We start from the raw sequence: 24,241 nt of genomic DNA on the forward strand, positions 1-24,241 counted from the left end.
CACTTTGGGAGGCCGAGGCAGGTGGATCACCTGAGGTCAGGAGTTCAAGACCAGCCTGGCCAACATGGTGAAAACCTGTCTCTACTAAAAATACAAAAAATTTGCCGGGTATGGTGGCAGGCACCTGTAATCCCAGCTATTTGGAAGGCTGAGGCAGGAGAATTGCTTGAACCCAGGAGGTGGACGTTGCAGTGAGCCAAGATCATGCCATTGCACTCCAGCCTGGGCAACAAGAGTGACACTCCATCTCAAAAAAAAATTTAGAACAGTGTTTGGTATCTGGTAATGACCCACTTTTTATTACCTATTAGTGTTATCTGGCCACAGCTGATTAGACCATGGGCTGGTTCCAGGACAACCATCACTGGGCTGGGAAACAGACAGGCAAATGCCTCTTGGGGTTTCCTATTAATTTTACCCAGCAGGGTATACACTGTGCCAGGCTATTTTATATAGGTTCTATCAAATGTCCTCTTTGATGAAGAAAAATGCACAGTGAACAGTCCCTTTCACCTCCAAGGCATTCAGAAGACACTCAGTGGTTCTCCGGGATTGCCACACAATGGTCCTAAGGTTGAGAAACCTGGAACCCAGGAGTGCTTATATAATGATGTCCAGCCCCAGGTACCTCCGTGAGAAACCTGTTATTAAAGGCCATCTGTGGGAATGTTTTAAAAGAACATATCCAAGCCTGGCTAATATACACTGTAATATAAGACGTTGTCCACCCACTAAGGCCTGTCTTATTGGCAAAAGAGAAGAAAACTGGAAGAAAGAAGCTGCAGTTCTACCAACCTGGGCATCCTGTCTCACGAGAGCATCGTCCAGATAATTTCCTTCATCCCTCCCACCCTGAGGATGAGAAAAACAAACAAAAAGTAATTTGAGAATATACATGAAGATCTGGGGACACCATTAAGATAGCAGGTGTAGAGTAATGAAACAAAATACCATGAGGAGTGGGGCTTCAGACCCAGGGACGAAGGACAGACATCCTCTAAACGTGCTCGCATTATTACCATGGCTCTGATGTGTGCCTAGAGGGCTGAGGCTCAGTGTGGCCCCTAACGTTGCATGGGTGCCTTTGCCAATAGAAGGAGGAGGAGTAGAAATGCTTCCCAGGGACAGCTCCCTCCACTATCTCCTGGCCTCACCCACCACCCCACTCTCCTGTGTCTTCCCAGCTGACTCATGCCTTCCTAACTGGCAAATCTACATTGATCAACCTCTGCCAAAACGGGGTCGGGGTGTGCTTGTAGTTCCAGCTACTCAAGAGGCTAAGATGGGAGGATGGCTTGAGGCCAGGAGTTCAAGGCATTGAGCTAAGATGGCACCTGCGAATAGCTGGCCTGGGAAACACAGCACGACCTTGTATCTTTGAAAAAAAAATAAAAGCTGGGGAGGCTGGGAACAGAGGAGAGTCAAGAGAATATGGGACCTATGGTGGGACTTGAGGATCCCATAAAAATGTCCCCCTACCCCTCACCAACACCAGCTCACAAGAAGGCAGGGTGGAAGCCTCTGAAGAATGCTAACAAGTGACAAAATGGGCTACTTTCCTCTAGTTTTTAGGCTATTTTTATTGTTACATTGTCTCGATGTTCTATGGTCTAGGCATGGCTCATCAGAGTGGTAAATATGGGAGGAAAAGAAAAAGTGGGAAAGAAATATGAGACACAGGCAGGTGTTACTAAGTAAATATTGGAGACAAGAACAACGTGAAAATTGGAGATGATTTCCAGGGTTCTGCTTCTTTAAGTGTAGGAGGAACAGCAGCAACATTAACAGAAACAGACAAGTCAGGAAGAAGAGCTGGTTTGAAGGGAAAATGAGTTCCAGTTCAGTTCATGAGGACTGGTTTAAGGGGATAGTAGAATATCCATAAGGAAACATCTAAAAAGCAATGTGAAATGAGAGTCTCACGCTCAGGAAGGAGGCCGGGGATAAAGATGCAGTTGGGAAGTGAGGTGAAATGTCTCGAGTCTCTAGCTTCCCTTTTCAGGCACCCTGCCCCACCTAGCTCAGTCCTGCTTAATTTTCCAGCTGGAATTTTCCAGGTAGCTTCCTACCTGGTCGTCCAGCCTCCAGTTCTCACCACTGTTCATCCTACATGTCACTATTACATTACTCTTCTGAAAGTGCAGCTCCAGTCACATCACTCCTATCATCGTTGTCATCATCCCGTCATCTACTGCTCCCAAATCAGTAAGTGTAAACTCCTCCCAACATAGAATTCCAGTTTATCCTCCCACCCTGTTTCCAGAATCACCAGCCCAACTGTTCAGTCAGTTGTTCCCTGAACCCCATGTTCCCTGCCTTGTTCTTGCTGTTCTTCCTGTCTGGAATACACCCACCCACATCTCTGCCTCTTGAAATTCTAGTAATCCTCCAAGTCCTCTCTGAACCAGCATCTCTGTCATGAAGGCTTTTCTTTGTTTCTACAACCAAAATTTCTCCTTGAATCTTCTTTTTCCTATGCGCCTCTCCTTTGGCATGTAATCCTTTCATGCCTTCCAGCAACTTGTGTACCTGATGTATTCCCTTATGACAATATATACTCTTAAGGCCCAGGAACTGCCTCTGAATCATCTTCATAACTCTCAATGCACTGAGTGACAGGGGGATCTGGCAGGTATTAGGTACTTGTAAATATCAAATTAAAGTAGAACAAATGGCATGAAGGATTAGCCAGAGTCTCTGAAGGAGAAATAAGATAAAGGAACAGAGGGGTCCAAGAACAGCACCTGGGGAATATCCACATGTTAGGTACTGAAAGGATGAGAAAGGCTGGCAAAGGGGATAGAGTGGACATTTCAACAAAACCCACCCCCCATCAGAAGCAGTCACTCACAGCTGACAGAGACACCAGCACTCGCTGGAACATGAACGATGTGTCAGAGCGAATGTCATCTTCAAGGCTCCGTCCATATTCTAGCAAGAGAGTGAAATTAGCTACATCAGAATAAAGAGTGTTGCCCAATGCCCTGTCACACTCCAGAGCACTCTGTCCCCTCAAGACCAGCCTGCTCATGGAAGCAGCTTATCATGAGGTTTTTTTCACCCCACACACAGTTTTTCAAAAACTAAACTCTGGTAAAATGGTCAAGATAAGCTTATCCTGTCACAAGATATTCCTATTTTTGTTTTGTTTCTTTCTAGATGGAATCTCATTCTGTTGCCCAGGTTAAGAGTCTGGAGTGCAGTGGCACCATCTCAGCTCACTGCAACCTCTGCTCCTGGATTCAAGCAATTCTCCTGCCTCAGCCACCTGAGTAGCTGGAATTACAGGTGCGCCCCACCATGCCCGGCTAGTTTTTGTATTTTTAGTAGAGATGGGGTTCTGTCATTTTGGCCAGGCTGGTCTTGAACTCCTGACCTCAGGTGATCCACCTGCCTTGGCCTCCCAAAGTTCTGGGATTACAGGCGTAAGCCACTGTACCCAGCCGAGATATTCCCGATTCTTAAAATGTGGGGTTGAAAAAGCTGGAGCTAAAATCCTCCCTCTGTGCTTCCTGCCACCCAGGGGTCTGATCTGAATGTGGTTCTCAGTGATGCAGAGAGAACCACAGCTGTGGAGCAGCCCCTGCTGCTTCATGGATGGAAGGCAACCACACAGGAGGTTCTGAACCCAGCTTTGGAGCGGGGCTGGGGTCGGAGCACTGTCAAGGGCAAATCCTAGCATATGCCTTTCTGCCATGTCTCTCACTTGGGAGGTTCTGACAGGTTATCCATGAGAAGTTCCACGGCCAAGCACAGTGGCTCATGCCTGTAATCCTAACACTTTGGGAGCTGAGGAGGGCAGATTGCTTGAGTCCAGGAGTTCGAGACCAACCTGGGCAACATGGTGAACCCCCATCTCTACAAAAAGTACAAAAATTAGCTGGGTATGTTGGTGCATGCTTGTAGTCCCAGCTACAGGGGAGGCTGAGGTGGGAGGATCACCTCAACCTGGGGAGGTCAAGGCTGCAGTGAGCCATGATCATGCCACTGCACTCCAGCCTGGGCCAGAGAGTGAGACCCTGTGTCACAAAAAAGGGAGGGGGAGCTTCAGCAAGAAATTAAAAATCACTTTTTCATCATTAATTTTTAAAAAGCAAAAACAAAAAGAGAAGCTCCAGCCCTTCATAGCCCTTAGGGAAGAAAACCCTCATTGGGCAGATGTGGGGACTGGGTTGCTAAATCCAGACTCCTAAGGTTTAGAATCTCCTGCTCTGAACACTTCCCACAAAGCTCTTATTGTGGTTGTTTTTCTTTTCTTTCTTTCTTTCCTTCCTTCCTTCCTTCCTTCCTTCCTTCCTTCCTTCCTTCCTTCCTTCCTTCCTTCCTTCCTTCCTTCCTTCCTTCCTTCCTTCCTTCCTTTCTTTCTTTCTTTTTTTGAGAGGGAGTCTCGCTCTGTTGCCCAGGCTGGAGTGCAGTGGCACAATCTTGGCTCACTGCAAGCTCCGCCTCCTGGGTTTACACCATTTTCCTGCCTCAGCCTCCCGACCCGAGTAGCTGGGACTACAGGCGCCCGCCACCTTGCCCGGCTAGTTTTTTTTTTTTTTTTTTTGGTATTTTTTAGTAGAGACGGGGTTTCACCGGGTTAGCCAGGATGGTCTCGATCTCCTGACCTCGTGATCCGCCCATCTCGGCCTCCCAAAGTGCTGGGATTACAGGCTTGAGCCACCGCGCCCGGCCTTGTTTTTCTTTCTATAAAGGTAACACATGCTGACCACAGAAGACTTAGGAAAAAACAAATAAGTAAAATGAAGGGACAAGGTGAGGAACTCCACTGCAATCTAATCACCCAGAAATAATAATCATTGATAACATTTCTGTAAATATCCTTCCTCATTTTCCCCCATATGCACACATTATCTTCATTTATTTAAAAAATAATGTTATTAACTGTGTTAATTTTTTAAAAATGGGATCATAGCATACTATTTTATGGCTTGTCTTTTTCACTTATACATACTACACCATTTAATAAATATTTTAATAATATTGTTGGCCAGGTGCAGTGGCTCACACCTATAATCCCAGCACTTTGGGAGGTTGAGGTGGGCAGATTGCTTGGGCGCAGGAGTTTGAGACCAGCCTGGGCAGCATGGCGAAACCCCATCTTTACAAAAAATACAAAAATTAGCTGGGTGTGGTGGCGCATGCCTGTGGTCCCAGCTACCCAGAAGGCTGCAATGGGTGGATTGCTGAAGCCCAGGAGGTCGAGGCTGCAGTGAGCTATGACAGGGCCACTGCACTCCAGCCTGGGCAACAGAGTGAGACCCAGACCCTGTCTCAAAAAAAAAGGTTAAATAAAAGAAAAAAAAATGCTCTTTAAGTTTTAATGACTACATAACAGTTCGTTGTGTAAGTGTATCGTATTTTGTTTAGACACTCAGCTACTGTTGGACATTTTTAACTAATGTAGACAATACTGAATAAACACTGTGAGATCTAAACTTTCATTCATTTTTAGTTATATTCTCAGGGCAAAAAGTCAGGCATTTTTTAAAGGCACTTCGTATGTATCACCCTCTGGAGGTCTCTAAGGGGGAGTGAATGGCTGTCATTCTGATTTGGCTGGAGGACATACAGTCCAGTCTGAGGGGAAGAATATGGGCCAGACAGCCCCTCCAGACCATTCCTTGGAATGCTAAGATCTGCTGGTGCCACCACTTTTGAACAAGTAACTTAGATTCTTTGTCTGATAATAAGGAACAACTTTCCAACTTTTAGGGTAATAAAATACTGCACTGGGTAGGCAAAATAGTGTGTCATCTTCACTTGAGAAATCTTAAGAAGCCAACAGACCACCATTTGCCTAAACAGGGATCTCTCTCGAAGCAGAGCTTGGCACTGAGGATCCCTCATGCTCAGCATTCTATGAAAAGTCTAATCAGCAGACAACCACCCGCTGCTACGCTCATCCTCTCATCCAGCGAAACCTCAGCCAGGGCCACTGCAGATGTCACGTACGCTGCTGGTAGGTTTGGCTTATGCGCCGGATCTCCTCAGGGGTCCGGGAGGCCAGGATCTCAATTAGGCAGCCCTCATCTGTGCCAGCTCCCTAAACAAGAAACCAGAGGACAGGGCTATATGAGCCAGTTCACAAAGCTGAGGCCCAGACACAGAAGGAATACAGCCATGAATCTGCAGAGAATAAAGACAATCCACTGTGTTCTAGCAACAGCATTTGTTCACTTTTATTGTCCCGCCTGAAACCCAAAGTGTTTGCCATAATAATTATGAGTAATAACAAACATTTCTAGGCTGTTTACTATGTGTTGGTTACTCCAGGATAGGTACAGTTTCTGCCCTCTGGGAACTTAATTTTTCCTTGACCTCTTCTACTCTCTTCCTCTGAAGGGCAGAATTTTCTGGCAAAGACTTTGTCACCTCTTTGCTTTCCCAGAGCCTGGCCCAGAACCTTCCACAAGTCTGAGTATTTATTGACCTGGTTGAGGAGGATAACTGTACTCCTCGACTTATGATGAGGAGTACAATACGCTGAAAATTTTTAAGTAGAACCATCCTAAGTTGGGGACTATTTGTATTTGCATTATATACTTGGTCATTAAAATTCGGCAGACCCAGGCTAGGGCACAGTGGGTAGGTCATCTAGGGAAGCTAAGAACTCTTTTGCCAGTTCTAAGCCTATAGTAGACCTGGAGGCCCCCATGGTATCAGTCATAAAGTTACATATCTCGAAAGTAGTTAACATGACCACAAAGTCTCTAGAGCTGTACTGAAAGCGACAATTATAATCACTCCCCATTGAGCCACAGGAAGGAGCAAGTGATGCCCTTTTTGGAAAAGAATTTTTAAATTATCATTGGTATAATGTAATGTTGTTTTCAAGTTGTCATAAATGAAAGAAAATCTCCTATACTTTACACCTGCCACTCTCAGAAGGCCTTGGTCATAGTTTCTTTCTTTTTAAAAAAAATTTAACTTTTACTTTAAGTTCAGGGATACGTGTGCAGTTTTGTTATATAAATAAACTTGTGTCATGGGGGTTGTTGTACAGATTATTTCATTACCCAGGTATTAAGCCTAGTACCCATTAGTTGTTTTTCCCGATCCTCTCCCTCCTCCCACCCTCCATCCTCCAACAGGCCCCAGTGTGTGTTGTTCCCCTCTATGTGTCCATGTGTTTTCTTCATTTAGCTCCCACTTGTGAGTGAAAACATACAGTATTTGATTTTCTGTTCCTGCCTTAGTTTGCTAAGGATAATGACCCCCAGTTCCATCCATGTTCCTCCAAAGGACATGATCTTGTTCCTTTTTACAGCTATTCCACGGTGTACATGTACCACATTTTCTTTATCCAGTCTATTGACGGGCATTTAGGTTGCTTCCATGTCTTTGTTATTGGGTGACAGTCTCTTAAGAAAGCACATCAGCGTTTGCATCAACAGCACCAAGAGCACAAGAGGAAGAGCACAGACCTTCATGGCCCTTCGCAGCTCTTCCACGTCATACAGCACGGTGGGCGTCATCATCCCCACAATCACCTGCTCGAAATTGCCACTCAGTTCTGACTTCAGGTCGTCTATCAAGTCCTGCAATGCAAGAAAGTAGCTCCACTTAACTGCGACAGCAAATGAGACCAGCCACTCTCCAGTGTGGTCCAGGGATGTCTGGGGTCTCCAAGACTCTTTCAAGGAGCCCGCAAGTCAAACCTATCCTCGGAATAATACTCCGATGTTATTTGCCTTTTCACTGTCATTCTTCCACAAGCATACAGTGGGCTATTTGACATTGTCTGTGCATCAACAACTGTTCAAATACTCCCCCCATTTTCAAGTACATATCTGTACAAGACCAGATTTTCTTCATATACCTCAACCCAAACAACATATCATAACAAATTGAAGTAGAAATAGATATGAGAAGCCATCTGTCTTCCATTAAGCCAGACATTAAAGAGATCTGCAAAATGTAAAATGATGCCAGTCTTCTCACTAAATTTTTTTGTTTTGGGATATATAGCTATTTTTTCATTAAAATGTTATTTATAGTAACATACAATACACTTATTGTTTTTACTAAGTTAACAAATATCTATTTTTAAATGCCCTCAGTTTTAGTTTCTAATAAGGCAAATATCAAAAGATAGAACTCACAAAACCAAAAGTCCTAAAAAATTTAAGAGGTAAAGGAGCCTTAAGGTTAATATGCTTGTAGACACCGATGTAAATGTACTTGCCTACTTAACAATATGTCTTGAATATATTTCCAAGTCAGTATTCACTGATAACCTTTTTAGCAGCTGTGGAGATTTCTATCGATAGGTGCAATATAATTTCTTTTTCTTTTTTTTTTTTGAGACGGAGTCTCGCTCTGTCGCCCAGGCTGGAGTGCAGTGGCACAATCTCGACCTCACTTGCCTTGGCCTCCCAAAGTGCTAGGATTACAGGTGTGAGCACCACACCTGGCCTAATTTCTTTAACTAGTCGTCTGGTTCTATTTTTCTATTGTTATACATATAAGGCATTTAGTTGTACCTTTGTGATCATTCATGATTATTTCGTAAGGCTCAATTCCTAAGATATAATTTACAAATATAATTATTTGGAAAATGGACCAAATTCTAAAGATGTTTATTCACATTTCCTCCTGGAACGGGTCAGAGAGTTTAAGAACCTGTTTAAGATCAATTGACTAAGAAGGATCTTAATCGTTCTTCTTCTTTTTTTTTTTTTCCTTCAGATGGAGTCTTGCTCTGTTGCCCAGGCTGGAGTGCAGTGACATGATCTTGGCTCACTGCAACCTCCATCTTCTGGGTTCAAGCAATTCTCCTGCCTCAGCCTACAAAGTAGCTAGGACTACAGGTGCCTGGCACCATGACCAGCTAATTTTTGTATTTTTAAGTAGAGATGGGGTTTTACCATATTGTCCAGGTTGGTCTCAAACTCCTGGCCTCAAGTGATCAGCCTGCCTTGGCCTCCCAAAGTGCTGGGATTACAGGTGTGAACCACCACACCTGGCCTCGAGAACATCTTTAAACAAGACAAAGGATCGATCTTTTAAAACACAGGGTCACTTCAGGATCCTAGATCAGGAAGAGGCCCTGCTTCCTGTTGCTGCCAAGCCAGCCAGACAGAGCAGGAAAGACTGTGGCCTACCCTGCCGATGGTGCTCTTGTAGGCCGTCCTGATCTCCTGGCGCTGGGCGGTGTTGCGGTAGGCAAGGACGCTAATAATGGCATCTTCATCGGTGCCTGGGGACAGAACAGAGACAGCGGGTGAGTGTTATTGGAGAGAGGAATGAGAAAGCGGGTTCCTCTGTGGACACTGGAGTTGCCCAAACACACGCAGAGGGCTTTCTAAGAAAAGAGGCCCTTATTCAGAGGGTTTTCTACTTTTTGGGAAAGAGATGCTAGGTTTGGGACTTAGCCTGTCCTTTAATTGGCTGTTTACTACTGAACAAAATGGTTAACTTTCTAAACATTAGTCAGTTTCCTTATCTGCAAATGTGAATGATGACAGTGATTTCCTTCAATAGGCTGCTGCAAGTGTTAAACAATATAATTAAATGCCTAGCACTTACTAAACATTTAATAAATGTTGGCTGGAGTAATTATTCTTCCTCTCCTCTAGAATTTTTTTTTTTTTTTTTTTGAGAGGATGTCTTGCTCTGTCGCCCAGGCTGGAGCGCAATGGCGCGATCTCAGCTCACTGCAACCTCCGCCTCCTGGCTTCAAGTGATTCTCCTGCCTCAGCCTCCTGAGTAGCTGGGATTACAGAGCTGTGCCACCACCCCCAGCTAATTTTTGTATTTTTAGTAGGGACAGGGTTTCACTATGTTGACCAGGCTGGTCTTGAACTCCTGACCTCAAATGATCTGCCCGCCTCGGCCTCCCAAAGTGCTGGGGTTACAGGTGTGAGACACCGTGCCCAGTCATCTCCTCTAGAATTCTTTTCATGTCTTTTGAATCTCCTATCTCTCTCTTCCATATTCTTGCCTTTTCTTTGTTCTTATATCTTTATCATCTCTGAGTTTTGAAACAATTCAAACTTGTCTTTTAATTCACCAATTTGGCATTTTGCAGAGTTTAAATTGGCTGTAACTACGTTCACTGTGTTTTAAAATCTGGAACTATGTTTTTCACTTCTAAGCTATCTTTCCTGAACACAAATGGTTCCCTTTTAGAACTGCTGACAAATTACCATGATACAACATCTTACCAAAACTTTAAGCAAAAATTACAAATTAAAAATGTTCTAAGTTTTGCTTGCCTGTTTCTTGCAGCAGCTTTTACAGAGACTTTATTCTGATTTTTCAAATTGGTCCCTTATCTTTATAACAGCTGGATGTTCATAAATGTTTGGTGAATCTTCTGTTTCCTCGTTGTTTATGCTGTATGAGGGGTTGGGATAGGTTTCAGAAGTGATTCTACTGAAAATATTTCAGGGAGAAGTGAAAAAATACAGCCTCACCTTAGTTATCCTTGGCAAGATTAGAGATAAGATGTGAGTTGTGGGGAGGAAGCTATAGAATTTAAGTTTACATACCTTGGGGACCTACTTTCTGTTCCTTTTTTTTTTTTTTTTTTTTGAGATGGAGTTTCACTCTGTCACCACCCAGGCTGGAGTGCAGTGGCACAATCTTGGCTCACTCCCTCCGCCTCCCAGGTTCAAGCAATTCTCCTGCCTCAGCTGCCCTAGTAGCTGGGATTACAGGCGCCTACCACCACGCCTGGCTAATTTTTTTTTTTTGTATTTTTTAGTAGAGATGGGGTTTCACCATGTTGGCCAGGCTGGTCTCGAATTCCTGACCTCAGGTGATCCACCTGCCTCAACCTCCCAAAGTGCTGAGATTACAGGCATGAGCCACTATGTCCAGCCATGTTCCTATTTTTAAAAAGGAGAGGACAATCCATACAACAATCAGTTTCTCCCTTGGCACTCTCAGCTAGGAGGGGGTGTGGAGGGGGCAGAGAGGGTTCATTACCTTTTGTTCTCTCCCTGTTTCTTTGAAAGGGATCACTCTTCTCCCCAGTCAAGCCAAGCTGAAATTCTCAAAATAGACTTGATTTTTTTTTGAAACGGAGTCTTGCTCTGTGGCCAGGCTGGAGTGCAGTGGCGCCATCTCAGTTCACTGCAACCTCTGCCTCCCGGGTTCAAGCAATTCTCCTGCCTCAGCCTCCCTAGTGCCACCACGCCTAGCTAAATTTTGTGTTTTTAGTAGAGATGGGGTTTCACCTCGTTGGCCAGGATGGTCTCGATCTCTTGACCTCGTGATCTGCCCACCTAGGCCTCCCAAAGTGCTGGGATTACAGGTGTGAGCCACTGCACCTGGCCAATAGCTTTGATTTTTTTCACCTTCTCCTTTCCTCTACATTCAAGTCCACTGAAAAATGTTGCTTTACAGCCTCTTTTGCATTCTTTCCCTCTTTTTATTTCCTACCATAACCACTCCAATTCAAGATTTCAGGGTTTCTTCTTAGACAAATGCAGATGTCTGCTAACGAGCATTCTTAACTCCTGATTGGTCTTCCCAGAGTCTTGCCCGATTCATTTGTGTAAAAAGAAAAACTCACAATGTCCCTCCCCTGCTCAGAAATACACAATGGCTCCCCATCATCTACTGGATTTACTTTAGGCGCTGCAGCCTGACATTTGAGAGTCTCTACAATATCCCATTCACTATTGTAAACAGCCACATAAAAGGACACTAGGCAGCCAAATTCACGGACTCAGCTCTTGAAATATTGTGCTTTACCCAACTGTGCTGCACTCCACGCTCCTGACCTCTTTCATTACCAGTCTATTGGTTTATATGTCTCCTTAACCCCCTCCATTTAGCATCATGATTCTGGCATATGTTGTTTCCTGACCAGTGCCTGTGGGACATCCCCCCTGTCTGTGATTCTTATGGGTGGCTTTCTCAGTAACACCCCTAGAACCTCCTTCTGGTACCTGCTTTCTCAGAAAGCTCCTGCTTTGCAAGTACCTCCTGCTGATACAGGAGATAGAAAGAAATTGTTTAGGCAGATAGTGAGGGCAGGCCGGGTGTGGGAGCTCATGCCTGTAATCCCAGCACTTTGGGAGGCTGAGGTGGATGGATCACTTGAGGTCAGGAGTTCAAGACCAGCCTGGCCAACATGGTAAAACCCTGTCTCTTATTTAAAATATAAAAGTTAGCCGGGTATGGTGGTGGGGGCCTGTAATTCCAGCTACTCGGGAGGCAGAGGCATGAGAATCACTTGAACCCGTGAGGTGGAGGTTGCAGTGAGCCGAGATCATGCCAGTGCATTCCACAGCCTGGGTGGCAGAGCGAGGCTCCATCTCAAAAGCGAAAAAACAAACAAACAAACAAAAAAAAAAAACAGATAGTGAGGGCAAAAGAGTCCTTGGCAGAACTTCCCTTCTAACAAAAAGCAGCCCCCAAAATCTTTTTTTTTTCCCAACAAAGAGAAGCCTGAAAGATCAAGCTACAAACGTAGATAAGGAAACGGAAAGCTTGCACAAGGGAATGCTGGCCACTGTGCCAACAGAAAAGGGCTACCTGGGGGCCAGGCATGTCCACCATGGAAACTTCATCTTCCCTTTTTTGTTAGCATGTGTACAGTAAGAAAGAAATGTAAGAAAGTACAGCTCAGGCTGAAAACCCACCTGCATAATAAAAGACTGGGGTACCGGCTGCCAGAGATTCGTGCCCTATGCAGATAGCCCACCTGTTTCTAACTGGTTTTTGGTGCCCTGTGTAGATCAGACATCAGCCCTCCCCATCCCCGGCCTCTGCCACAGCTCATCTATAAACCCCTTTGCATTTCACTGTGAATTGGCAACCCATTTTTCTGGAATCCCTTTCTGTAGCAGACAGCTAGTCTCTTTCTTTTCCCTATTAAACTTCCACTCTTAACCTCACTCTTTGTGTGTCCACATCCTTGATATCTGTGGTCATGAGACAACAAACCTTGGGTGTCATCCCAGACGAGGCCACTTTCACTGCTACAAGACACTTTTCTGTGTATTTACCATGACTCCCCTAGACCTCAGCACATGCCATTCCATTCATCTGAAACACCTTGTCTCTTAACTCTGTTTACGGAAACTCAATCATCTCCCAAGGTCCATTTTAACTTCTACATCCTCCAAGAAGCTTTGCCCATTGCCCCCAAGTGAAACGTGATCTCTTCTCTCTGAACCCCAGTGGGATCTTATTTGTGCCCCTCCTGTTACTGTTATATTATGAATTAATCATAGTTATTTCTGTGCATGCCTTAGCTGTGCTAGCATTCATAGACTATTTGAACACAAGAACTAGGGATTATAATCCTTGTCTCCTCCAACAGTCTGCTTTGCATTGGCCCACACATAACAGGCACTGAAAAAGGGTGGTTGTGCCAAATGTCTCCTCACCCTTTATGTTGCTAATTTTGAATGTGACCTGGGCTACATTTTGAATTATGGTGTCCTTGTAATACACCCAAGAATTAGGATAAACTGAAAAAAAAGGTGGGTCCTGTACTTTTCTCTTTTTATGAAAAAGGGAAAAGAAGAAGATACATAGGTTCAGGACAACGTTCTCTTCAGAGATGGGCAGCAGCATAGAACAGTGGCTTAAACTCCAGCTCGGGAATCAGACATGAGGCAGCTGATCATGCAAAGATGAAAGGAAAGTGTTCTAGGAATTACCTAGAATCCTGAATACACCACTTAGTAGTTCTGGGACCATGGGCAAGTTAACCAACTTCAGTCACTATACTTTACCTTCTCAACAGTAAAACAAGCTGCTGTCAGGATTAAAACAGATAACCCATGGAAAGCATCTATCTCTATGTCTGACGCATAGTAGAGCTTAATAAACATTTGCTATTATTGCTACTGTTGTTACTGTTAGCAACCTTGAGGCTGAGTAAAATGAACTCTTTTTGGATAGAAAGATGGTCTCATGGTCATGTGTTTTTACCCTAATCTCAAGGAGATTCTAAACAGCAGCTAAGAACCAGGGGATACTTCTCTGGCCAAAAGTCCACTGAGACAAGGTCTTGGGGGCAGAGGCTAGGCCAGGTAGCTTGTGGTGCACATAGAATCACTGTACCTACCCAGCATGAAGGTGGTGGCCCCCAAGGAGCTAACTGGAGGGTAGCATGCTGGAAGACACTACTAGTGTTATAGGAGGCAAAAATAAATTATTTAGGTAGACATTTAGGGTAAAGTGAGTCCCCAGCAGAAAACTTTCCTTTTAACAAAAAGCAGCTCAAAAATAGCTCCCTTTCTAACCACACACAGTTAAAAAAAATCACTTCTAACAATAAGCAACCTGAAAGTTCAGGCTGTAAAACACAGATAAGACAGCTCAAGCACAGAAGGAGGGGTGGAAGTCTCCTGGGTAATTGTCAAACTTCACACTTATACAGTGGGCCCCAGTAAAACAGTGGGTCTTAATAAGCATATTCCTTTCCCTTTAGGTGCACTAAGATAGAGAAACTAAAAGCAGACTGGGGGGATGCCTGCAGCTGCAAGAAGATGTATGGGAACAGACACAGAAACTCTCCCTCCCAGATAAGCAAGACAAAGAAACACAGACTAAGAGTCAGCCTATGTGGTCAGGGAATGGGATAAGAGCTGATAAAAAAAATTCTGCTCTATACAGACAGCACACTTGGTCCCAACTAAACTGTCAGGCCCTAAGAGGATAAGATATCCCCTCCTCATGAGGCCCCTCCTCCCTAGACCATTTATAAAAACCCTGACATTTTTACTACTGCTTAGCAACCTGCTCTAGACCCCTCTCTGTGACTGTTCTGTTCTGTTCTTTTGCCTATTAAAGTCCTGCTCCAAACTCACTCTATGTGTGTGTGCATGTCCTCGACCTCAATCTCCTTGGCCATGAGACCAAGAACCTCAGTATTTACCCCAGACAACAAGGCTGCTTCATTTTGAGGGCTCGTCCAGGATTTGAAGGTGACTTCATCAGAATGGTGAGTAAAGGAGCGGACTCTACTTTCACTTCCGAGGTTTCTTGTCCTCCCTTTTTATTCTCTCAGATAACTATCAAAAACACCAGGCATCTGACAGCTGATTAAGGAGCCACAAGGGCTGGCCACCAGTCTTGAAGACTCAGATGTGAGGCTTGCCGGGGAGGACCTAGTCAATCCCCCAGTGACCTCAGGGTGCTGGGAATGCTGGCTCTGTCCAAACTAGTTTCTTTTTACGGAAAGCCTGGCTGTTGCATGGGGCCGGAATAGGTCCTCGAGCAACTGAGAATTTCTGGCCAGGACCACACCCTGGTGTTATTCAAAAGGCTCCTGGACTGACCCCAGCCTCTGACTGCCTGACTGGGTGCCAGCCACAGGATCCCCAAGTTTTCCTATTGCAAATCTTATTTTCCTTCTTTCCTTTCTGCAGTCACCATGTCTCCCATCCCCTCTCTGTATGAAATGCTGCAGGAATTTTTACAGCCCAGGAGATAATTCAATTAGGCAGGCTTAGCAACCACCTTGGTAACCAGGAATACAGTTCAAGGGATTGCTGTTTTTGTGACTTTTTACAGATAGGGGGATTCCATGATCCAGATCTCAAAGACTATTTAACTCCTAATGATAACACTTCCTGGGCTTGGGTGGGAGGTTACTTTCCCCCTAGTAAATGCCCCTCTGTCTACTTAGACTGTTTCTTTTCCCATGTGAGGAGCCAGCACTGTCCAGTCAGACTGGATAGCCCCTCTATGAGGCGAATTAACTTTCTCCTGTTAAGAAGTATGCTGTGGGGACAGCTTGCCACAGGTCAGACTTCTCTCTCCGTCCTTTGTTTAAAGAGCATATGGAGGCAAAGTTACTGCCTGGTATTCCACTAGCACACCCAGTAAAACGGGAATCCTCTCCATGAGGAATCTTGTCTGCCCTTTGCTAAAAGTCTCTGGCTTTTCAGTTCTTCTCCCTTTTACATCCCTCTAATAGATACCAAACTTTATGCCCTCTCTGCAAGTGGGAGAACTCTGCTTTCAGCAGTGAGGAGGAATATGTCCTCCAAAACCAAATTTTAGTCTCAGTACTCTCTCTGTTAGCAGGAAGGCCACCCTTTGACCCTTATGTTCTCTGGAGACACCCATTCTGCCTACAACTAGAATGGCATCGAAATAGAAAGGGGATTTTATATCTGGAAGTTTATCAGAACCACCACCTAAGAATAAATTCTCTAGTCTGGTCCATAATAGCAGAGTATAAAGCTCAATCCAGTATACTCCCTCCATTAATGGGCCTTGCTCAAATGTAAGAGTTACATAATCTCTCCTGAGACCCATTTATCAAGAAGCCACGTGGGTCACACAGGTCTAGGAGGTCAGAGGGTAATTATCCAATTATTAGGCAGATGACTAAGGTCATCCAGGTAAACATGACTAGCCCATTGATTAGGGCCTCTGGTATTATGCTTGGGGGTCACACCTGCAACCACTGGGCTGCAATTATGGTGCTGGGACCTGGGGACCACAGAGGGAGAACAGCTGGGGGGACGCTCCTACTGCGTCCCCTCCTCCCTGAGTCACATTGAAAAGAACCAGAAGACCGAGGAACACCTCTACTCTTGTCTCTTTTTCAGATGGGTGACAAGCCATCTTCGGCCGGCACTCCTCTGGAGTGCATTCTGAAGCACTGGGACTCCTTTGACCCTAAAACTTTGAAGAAAAAGCAGCTCATTTTCTTTTGCACAAGGACGTGGCCTTCTTACTGTCTCTGGAAGGAACAGACATAGACAGCTGAAGGGAGCCTTGAGTTTAATCTTATCCAACAATTAGATCTTTTCTGTAGACAGGAGAGCAAATGGTCCAAGGTGCCCTATGCACAGGCTTTCTTTGCCCTGCGAGACAACCCAGACCTTAGCAAGCACTGCACAATTGACTCAGCTCTCTTAGCAATCATACCAGGCAGGTTTGTGGAGAGTAATTCCCCTAAGTCAGAAGAGCAAGTTTTGGAGGAGCCATTGGGGGCAGCTTCTAAGTGCCCCAGTCCTAGTTTTCCTAATCTGGGGCCCCCTCCAACTGCACCATCAGCTCCTCCAGTTCCACCATCTCCAAAGCTCCCCACTGCCCCAGTTTCACTCCTACCCCTACAAGAAATGCCAGATGGAAGGGGCACCTCTAGGGTACATGTTCCCTTCTCATTACAGGACCGTAGACAAATAAAGGAAGACTTGGGCCGATTTTCTGATGACTGTAATAGGTAGATAGAGACCATCCAAAATATAACTCAAGTGTTTGACTTCACATAGAGGGCTGTTATGCTGCTTCTAAGCCAAACCCTCACTGCAGCTGAAAAGCAGGCAGCTCCTGATATCAGAAGGAAGCCACAGAAACAGGTTATAGGACCAGATAGTACATTGGAAGATCTCCTGAAGGTGGCCACCTCAGTCTTTTACCATAGGGACTGGGAGGAGGCCCAGGAGAAAAAGAGAAAGTGATTAAGGCTCGAGTGGCTGCTTTGCAGGCTTGCAGAGTCCAGGATCCTCAGGAAGCAGCCACTAATTGCTACTGGTGTGGCAAGCCAGGGCACTTTGAGAAGAATTGCCCAGGCAACAAGAAAAAGCCACCTTGACCCTGTCCAGCCTGTGGTGGAGACCAATGGATATTAAACTGCCCCTGAAGATGGAGGTCACTAGGTCCAGAACTGGTCTGACAGATGGTCCGGCAGGACTGACAGGTCCCAGGGCTCAAATCCCTGGCTCCAGTGGCTCAGACTGCCATCGCTGCTCAGGAGCCCCGGGTGATTCTGGAAATTGAAGAGAGGAGGTTGGGCTTCCTCCTGGATACTGGAGCCAGTCTCTCTGTTCTCTTGTACAATCCAGGCCTCCCCTCTTCCCATAGCACAACCATGGTGGGTGTCTCTGGAAAGACTCTAACCCAATATTTCTCTCAATCCCTTAGCTGTAGTTGGGGGGACTTATTATTTACACATGCCTTCTTAACTATGCCTGAAAGTTCCACTCCTTTATTAGGTAGAGACATTTTAGCCCGCATGGGCCCAGAGTCCTCATGGCCCCAGGACAAACTCTTTGTCTTCCCTTAGTGAAAGCCAATATTAATCCAGAAGTGTGGGCAACTCGAGGAAGAATAGGTCAAGCTAAAACTGCTAGGCCAGTTCAGATCCACCTTAAAAATCCCACTTCTTTCCCTAACCAGAGACAATGTCCTCTAAAGCCAGAGGCCAGAAAAGGGCTAGAAGCTATTATTAATAACCTAAAAATGCAGGGCCTCCTCAGACCCTGTAACAGTCCTTGCAACACCCCTATACGAGGAGTGCAAAAACCCAAGGGGGCATGGAGACTAGTTCAGGACCTCTGCCTCGTTAATAGGCCATAGTCCCAATGCAGCCAGTAGTCCCTAAAGCCCACACCTTGCTGACTCAAATACCTAAAGGAACTAAATGGTTTATAGTCCTAGATTTAAAGGATGCCTTTTTCTGCATACTGTTACATCCTGACTCTCAATACCTGTTTGCCTGTAAGGATCCCTCTGGCCAGACCACGCAGTTAACATGGATGGTGCTGCCTCAGGGATTTCAAAACAGCCCTCATTTGTTTGGACAAGCACTGTCAAAGGACCCTTCTAAGTTCTCCTGTCCTCAGCTCAGGGTCTTGCAGTGTGTAGATGACACTTTCCTCTGTGCCCCAAACAAGGAAGGCTCAGGAAGACGCTAAGACTCAACTCCATTTCTTAGCTGAAAGGGAGTATAGAGTCTCAAAATCTAAAGTTCAGCTCTGTCAGACTTCAGTAAAGTACCTAGTTCTAGTCTTATCAGAAGGGACCAGAGCACCAGGTGAGGAAAGGATTAGGCCCATTTCCTTTGATAGTTAGGAAAATTCTTGGGCATTAACTAGATTTTGTAAACCGTGAGTACCTGGGCACAGGGAAATGGCTCGCCCTTTATACTGCCTCATAAAAGAAACTCAGGCTGGGCGGGATGGCTCAAGCCTGTAATCCCAGCACTTTGGGAGGCCGAGACGGGTGGATCACGAGGTCAGGAGATCGAGACCATCCTGGCTAACACGGTGAAACCCCGCCTCTACTAAAAAAATACAAAAAACTAGCCGGGCGAGGTGGCGGGCGCCTGTAGTCCCAGCTACTCGGGAGGCTGAGGCAGGAGAATGGCGTGAACCCGGGAGGCGGAGCTTACAGTGAGCTGAGATCCTGCCACTGCACTCCAGCCTGGGCCACAGAGCGAGACTTCGTCTCAAAACAAAAAAAAAAAAAAAAAAAGAAAGAAACTCAAACAGTTAAAACTCACCGCTCTCTTTTTTGGGAACCTAAGGCTCAAAAAGTCTTTAACCAGCTAAACCAAGCCTTCCTGGCTAATACGGTGAAACCCCGACTCTACTAAAAAGACAATAAAATTAACCGGGCGTGGTGGCGGGCGCCTGTAGTCCCACCTACTCGGGAGGCTGAGGCAGGAGAATGGCGTGAACCCGGGAGGCGGAGCTTACAGTGAGCCGAGATCGCGCCACTGCACTCCAGCCTGGGCGACAGAGCGAGACTCCGTCTCAAAAAATGACATGACATGACATGACATGACATAACATAACATACCAGCCCTCAGTCTTTCCATGGAGAAAGCATTCAGTCTCTATGCAACAAAAAGGAAGGAAATGGCCCTGGAAGTTTTTAACTAAGGCTTAAGGTCCAGCTCAACAGCCAATGAGTTACTTAAGCAAGGAACTTAAAACTTGGTGGCCAAAGGATGGTCAGCCTGCCTCCAAGCAGTTACAGTAGAGGCTTTGCTGGGTGCAGAGGCCACTGGGTTAACCATAGGAAATAACTGTTTAACCCCACACAATGTAACAGGACTGTTGTCCTCTAAGGAAAGTCACTGGCTAACAAACAATTGGCTTCTCAAATACCAAGCTTTGCTGCTAAAGGGATCTGCAGTCCAGTTGAAAACCTACCTTTGCCTGAGCCCAGACACTTTCTCCCAAAGAAAATTGGAGAACCTAAACATGATTGTGAACAGGTAAGTGGAGCAAACTGGGTAAAAGAAATAATAAGAATTACTGTTTGCATTCTCTGTAAAGTTTTCATTAATGAAAAAGGATTTTCTTAAAGAACATTCAGCTCAATTAAAAGTGGATATCCAAGCTATGGTTATATTTAAAAGGCCTTTATGTTTTTCTCTTCATAAATCTTCTTTTCCTGGAAAAGATTTTTTTCTCAGTCGCCTGAATTGCTTTTTTTTTTTTACTGTGTCTTGCCACTCTTGGTCTACCTAGAATGACTTCTGGTGGCCTGGGACTCCTTGGGGAAACAGAAAAGGTGCCACAAATCCCATTTTAGGAAAAAATCTGTTTTCCTCATGGAGCCTCTAGAATTAAAGGGAATAAACACCTCTCAAAATCTGTCTTTGTCTTCCCTATGCTTGCTTATTAGGCCCTGGAAACTGTATTCCTAGTTCTGTTCTTAAAGAATCTCACTCGGAGGCCAATAATCCAACTGGGACATTATGCAAAATCTTATAACTACTGGATCTTCTTCCTTTTGTCTGTGTGGTTATATATGTGCTACTTGTGAATGTCTATTTAAAAAAGGAACTCTACGTAATTGGCCTAAGAAAAATAAGTGCTTAAATCAAATATTTTTAAGGGAAAAATAAAAGCTGTGGTACCTTTCAGTTCATGTGACTTCAATCTTTAAAAATAAAAAGAGTCTCAGGAATTATTGGTAAAATAAAAATGTCTTCAAGGTATAAAAATGTGGTCTAAATTATGCAGCTCAAATACTAGGTTTGCTAAGGTTGTAAACTGCTTTTTTTTTTTTTTTTTTTTTTGAGATGCAGTCTTGCTCTATCGCCATGACTGGAGTGCAGTGGCGCAATCTTGGCTCACTGCAACCTTTGACTCCCTGGTTCAAGCGATTCTCCTGCCTCAGCCTCCTGAGTAGCTGCGATTACAGGCACTTGCCACCACACCCAGCTAATTTTTGTATTTTTTGTAGAGACGGGGTTTCACCATCTTGGCCAGGATGGTCTCGATCTCCTGACCTCAGGTGATCCACCTGCTTCAGCCTCCCACAGTGCTGGGATTACAGGCACGAGTCACTGAGCCCAGCCATAAACTGCTTCTTTAGCCTTTAAAAACTGTCAACTTGCCTGCTTCACAATTGGTAGGGCCTGGGAACATATGGAAGTAACCATGCCCCTAACTATGCTGAAAGGAGTCAAACTTTATCTACATCTTGCACATAATTAAAACAACCTAACAGGTTTTACATTAAAGTTAAAAATTACTAAAAGTTACCATTATAACATGTGATTGAAACTACTGAACATGGAATTGCATGCAAAGTGTGTAAAAACAGTAAAAGATGTTTTTATTTAAAGATTATAAGAAGGCATGGAAATGTATATTTTGCTTAGAAATGTATATTTGCTTAGAAATGTATATTTTGCTTAGAAATGTATATTTTGCTTAGAAATAAAGAATTGTCTTATTGTAAAAAGCAAATTGTAAAAAAATTTGTAAAAATTAATCTTGCAAAGAAAACTCTGTGTGTGAACATATTGACTAAATCAAAAGGGCACTGTATGTTTTTTTCCTGTAAATTAATCACTGAAATAAAAACACAGCAAGGTTTTCTTAAAATGCTAATCCACTCTTTAGCAAAACTTGTCAAGGGCTATAACAGGTATGTGAAAATCTCACTTCGTGGTCAAACTGGTTAAAATTAAATAGGATTGTCTATAATGTTTCATTTAAAATTAAGGTTAACATTAATAGTAAACTAATGCAAAGGTAAAATTTAACTTTCTCTCTTAACACAGGAGTTTCATGGAATAGAAAAGAATGAATGGTTTTTGCTTTTTTAAATTTCTGGCTCATCATTTTGGCAAAAACAAAAAACTTACGGTAATCTAAAAGTCTATTTCATAACATCAAGTGTTTTAAATTTTAAATATACTTAACAGGCTTCCCAAAGTCAAACTTTAGTTTCAAGGTTGTCTTTCCTAACCCCTGGCTTTTGGGTCCTGCAGAGGACCCCTGAAGCATCTAGAGGAGAGGTAAACAGAATTATTTAACATGTTGAGGTACATAAAATTATCAAAATGATGTCTAATACTCTTCAGGTTATATTTTAGGGGATAATATTAACATGTGTTCCAAAACTGTATGGGATGTCTGTGGTTCTAGTGTCTGAATGTGTGCTATTACAATTAAGCTTGTTATGCTGGATTTTTGAAAACCACAAAAATAACCAAATTTCTTTGTTAATTGTATTTCTGACTATCCAAACTGGACATTTTGTCATTTACAGACAATTGTCGTTTTGTTTTAATTCTCTTCAAAAGATGGTTTATAATCAAGCCGTGGGACTTTAACAAGTTCTCTCCAATGCAGGTTTGTCATGACCAAAAAATGTACAGGATTCATAAATATCAAACAAAACAAAAGTTAATGGAATGAACTAAACTAATAGAAAACTAAAGCAATATTCCTCATTTATGCTTAGAACATGGCTAATCCTTATTTTATTTTTTATAGTCAAAAAAATTTGTCTTTAGCTATAGCCTTTGATAACTAAGCAAAGTGTACTACTATAGGCAAAGTTTGGAGCATGTTTATTTCTCTCTGCCTAATTCCTCTAGAATTTGGAAACTAGTTATAAATATTCTTAAATTACAACAGTATAGTTGTTTGAATCAGTGCAGCAATAATCCATTTTCTCTTGCAACAAAAACACAATTGGAAAAACTGGTTGTTTTACCAAGGCTTTGACTAGAAGGGTATGTTTCCCTTTAAGGAATCAAGCTTAACTTGCTGAGCCAATAAAAAGCCCTGGGGAAAACTGTCCTCATACCTGTCTACACAGTCTCCATACCGGGTTCCGACCTGCGGTGAGTAAAGAATGTCACTTTCTAACAGGCCTAGGAACCCCATGCTTCTGGAACTTCAAGAAGGAAAATAACTTATCCAACTCACAGGTATTTAAAAGTACAAACCCATGGCTGGGCTTGGCTTTAAAAAGTCCTATCTAAAATTCCTCATAGAACAAGGTTCCATCAAAGCCAATCTAAAAGGCCTGTGTAAAGATGATTATTCTTGCTGTACTTTATGCAAATAATTAGGCCAAGTATAGGACTGAAGTCTGGTTTACAAACAGCCCAGTCCTATCATAGATTGTTTTTAACAAAAATGAAGACAAGAGAAAGAAAAATTATGTTTTAAAACTTATCATACCTCTGTTATTAACTTGTAGTCTCATTAGTTGTTTTTAAGTTCTTGCCGACATTTTAAACTATCCCTGCTTATTCCTGTCAACCAACCAGCAATCTCTGGCTGCAGCTCAGAGAAAACAGAAAGGCATGGGTGATAGAAAAATCTGGAAACATGTTCTAGTTCTGGGCAATTATCCTACAAATCCTGCCAGGTAAACTATAACCGCAAGGTTTCCCTCTTTTTTGGGAAAGTAAGACCAAGGAAGCTAAACAAAGCCAAGCCCCACATACCCACTTACAACAGCACAACCCATCTGAATGGCTTATGGGTATCAAATAAACTCTGTTGTCATGGTTACGGCCTATCGTGCCCCCATTAATAATAGTCGTCTTAATACTCATATTTGGAACCTATATTCTAAACCTCCTTGTAAAGTTTATCTCTTCTCGTCTAGAAACCATCAAGCTTCAGATGGTGCTGCAAATGGAGCCGAAAATGAAACTGCCCTCCTACGAAGGACCCTTAAATCAGCCCCGGAGGAAGCCCCAGCTGCTGTTCCCCACACAACACCACTCTCTAGCAGTGGAGCCAGAAGAAATGTCACCCGGTTTCCCCTAGCGGCAGTTAGGGATTCCATTTCTGAGGGGGGAAATATGGTATAGGAGTCAGAAATTATTTAGATAGACAGTCTACCTAAAAAACTGAGTCCCTGGCAGAAAACTTTCCTTTTAACAAAAAGCAGCTGAAAAATAGCTCTCTTTCTAATCTCATGCAGTTCAAAAAAAGCGCTTCTCTAGCCTGAAAGTTGAGGCTGTAAAACACAGAGAAGATGGGTTGAGCACAGAAAGACAGGAGGAAGTCTCCTGGGTAATCACCAAACTTCACACTTACACAATGGGCCCCAGTAAAACAGTGGGTCTTAATAAGCATATTCCATTCCCTTTAGGTGCACTAAGATAGAGAAACTAAAAACAGACTGAGGGGATGCCTGCAGCTGCAAGATGATGTGTGGGAGCAGACACAGAAACTCTCCCTCCCAGGTAAGCAAGACAAAGAAACACAGACTAAGGGTCCATCTATGTGGTCGGAGAATGGGATAAGAGCTGATA

At 43.9% G+C, this 24,241-nt stretch overlaps 1 protein-coding gene across 2 annotated transcripts in view; it reads right to left on the reverse strand.

The window, feature by feature from the left end:
- The window catches only part of ANXA4 (annexin A4), an 85,219-nt gene that overhangs the window by 13,763 nt on the left and 47,215 nt on the right, over positions 1–24,241 (reverse strand). The window contains exons 4-8 of one of the 2 annotated variants that reach the window (XM_011945254.1): positions 9,111–9,205; positions 7,497–7,544; positions 5,959–6,049; positions 2,852–2,931; positions 796–852 (exon numbers count right to left, since the gene is read on the reverse strand). In XM_011945254.1, the coding sequence (XP_011800644.1) occupies positions 796–852; positions 2,852–2,931; positions 5,959–6,049; positions 7,497–7,544; positions 9,111–9,205 (371 nt within the window). Of the gene's footprint in view, positions 1–795; positions 853–2,851; positions 2,932–5,958; positions 6,050–7,430; positions 7,545–9,110; positions 9,206–24,241 lie in introns of both variants that reach the window. The other variant, XM_011945253.1, reaches the window with a different exon arrangement.

The sequence above is a fragment of the Colobus angolensis genome, unplaced genomic scaffold (assembly GCF_000951035.1).
Source record: "Colobus angolensis palliatus isolate OR3802 unplaced genomic scaffold, Cang.pa_1.0 Scaffold24, whole genome shotgun sequence".
Lineage (NCBI taxonomy): Eukaryota > Metazoa > Chordata > Mammalia > Primates > Cercopithecidae > Colobus > Colobus angolensis.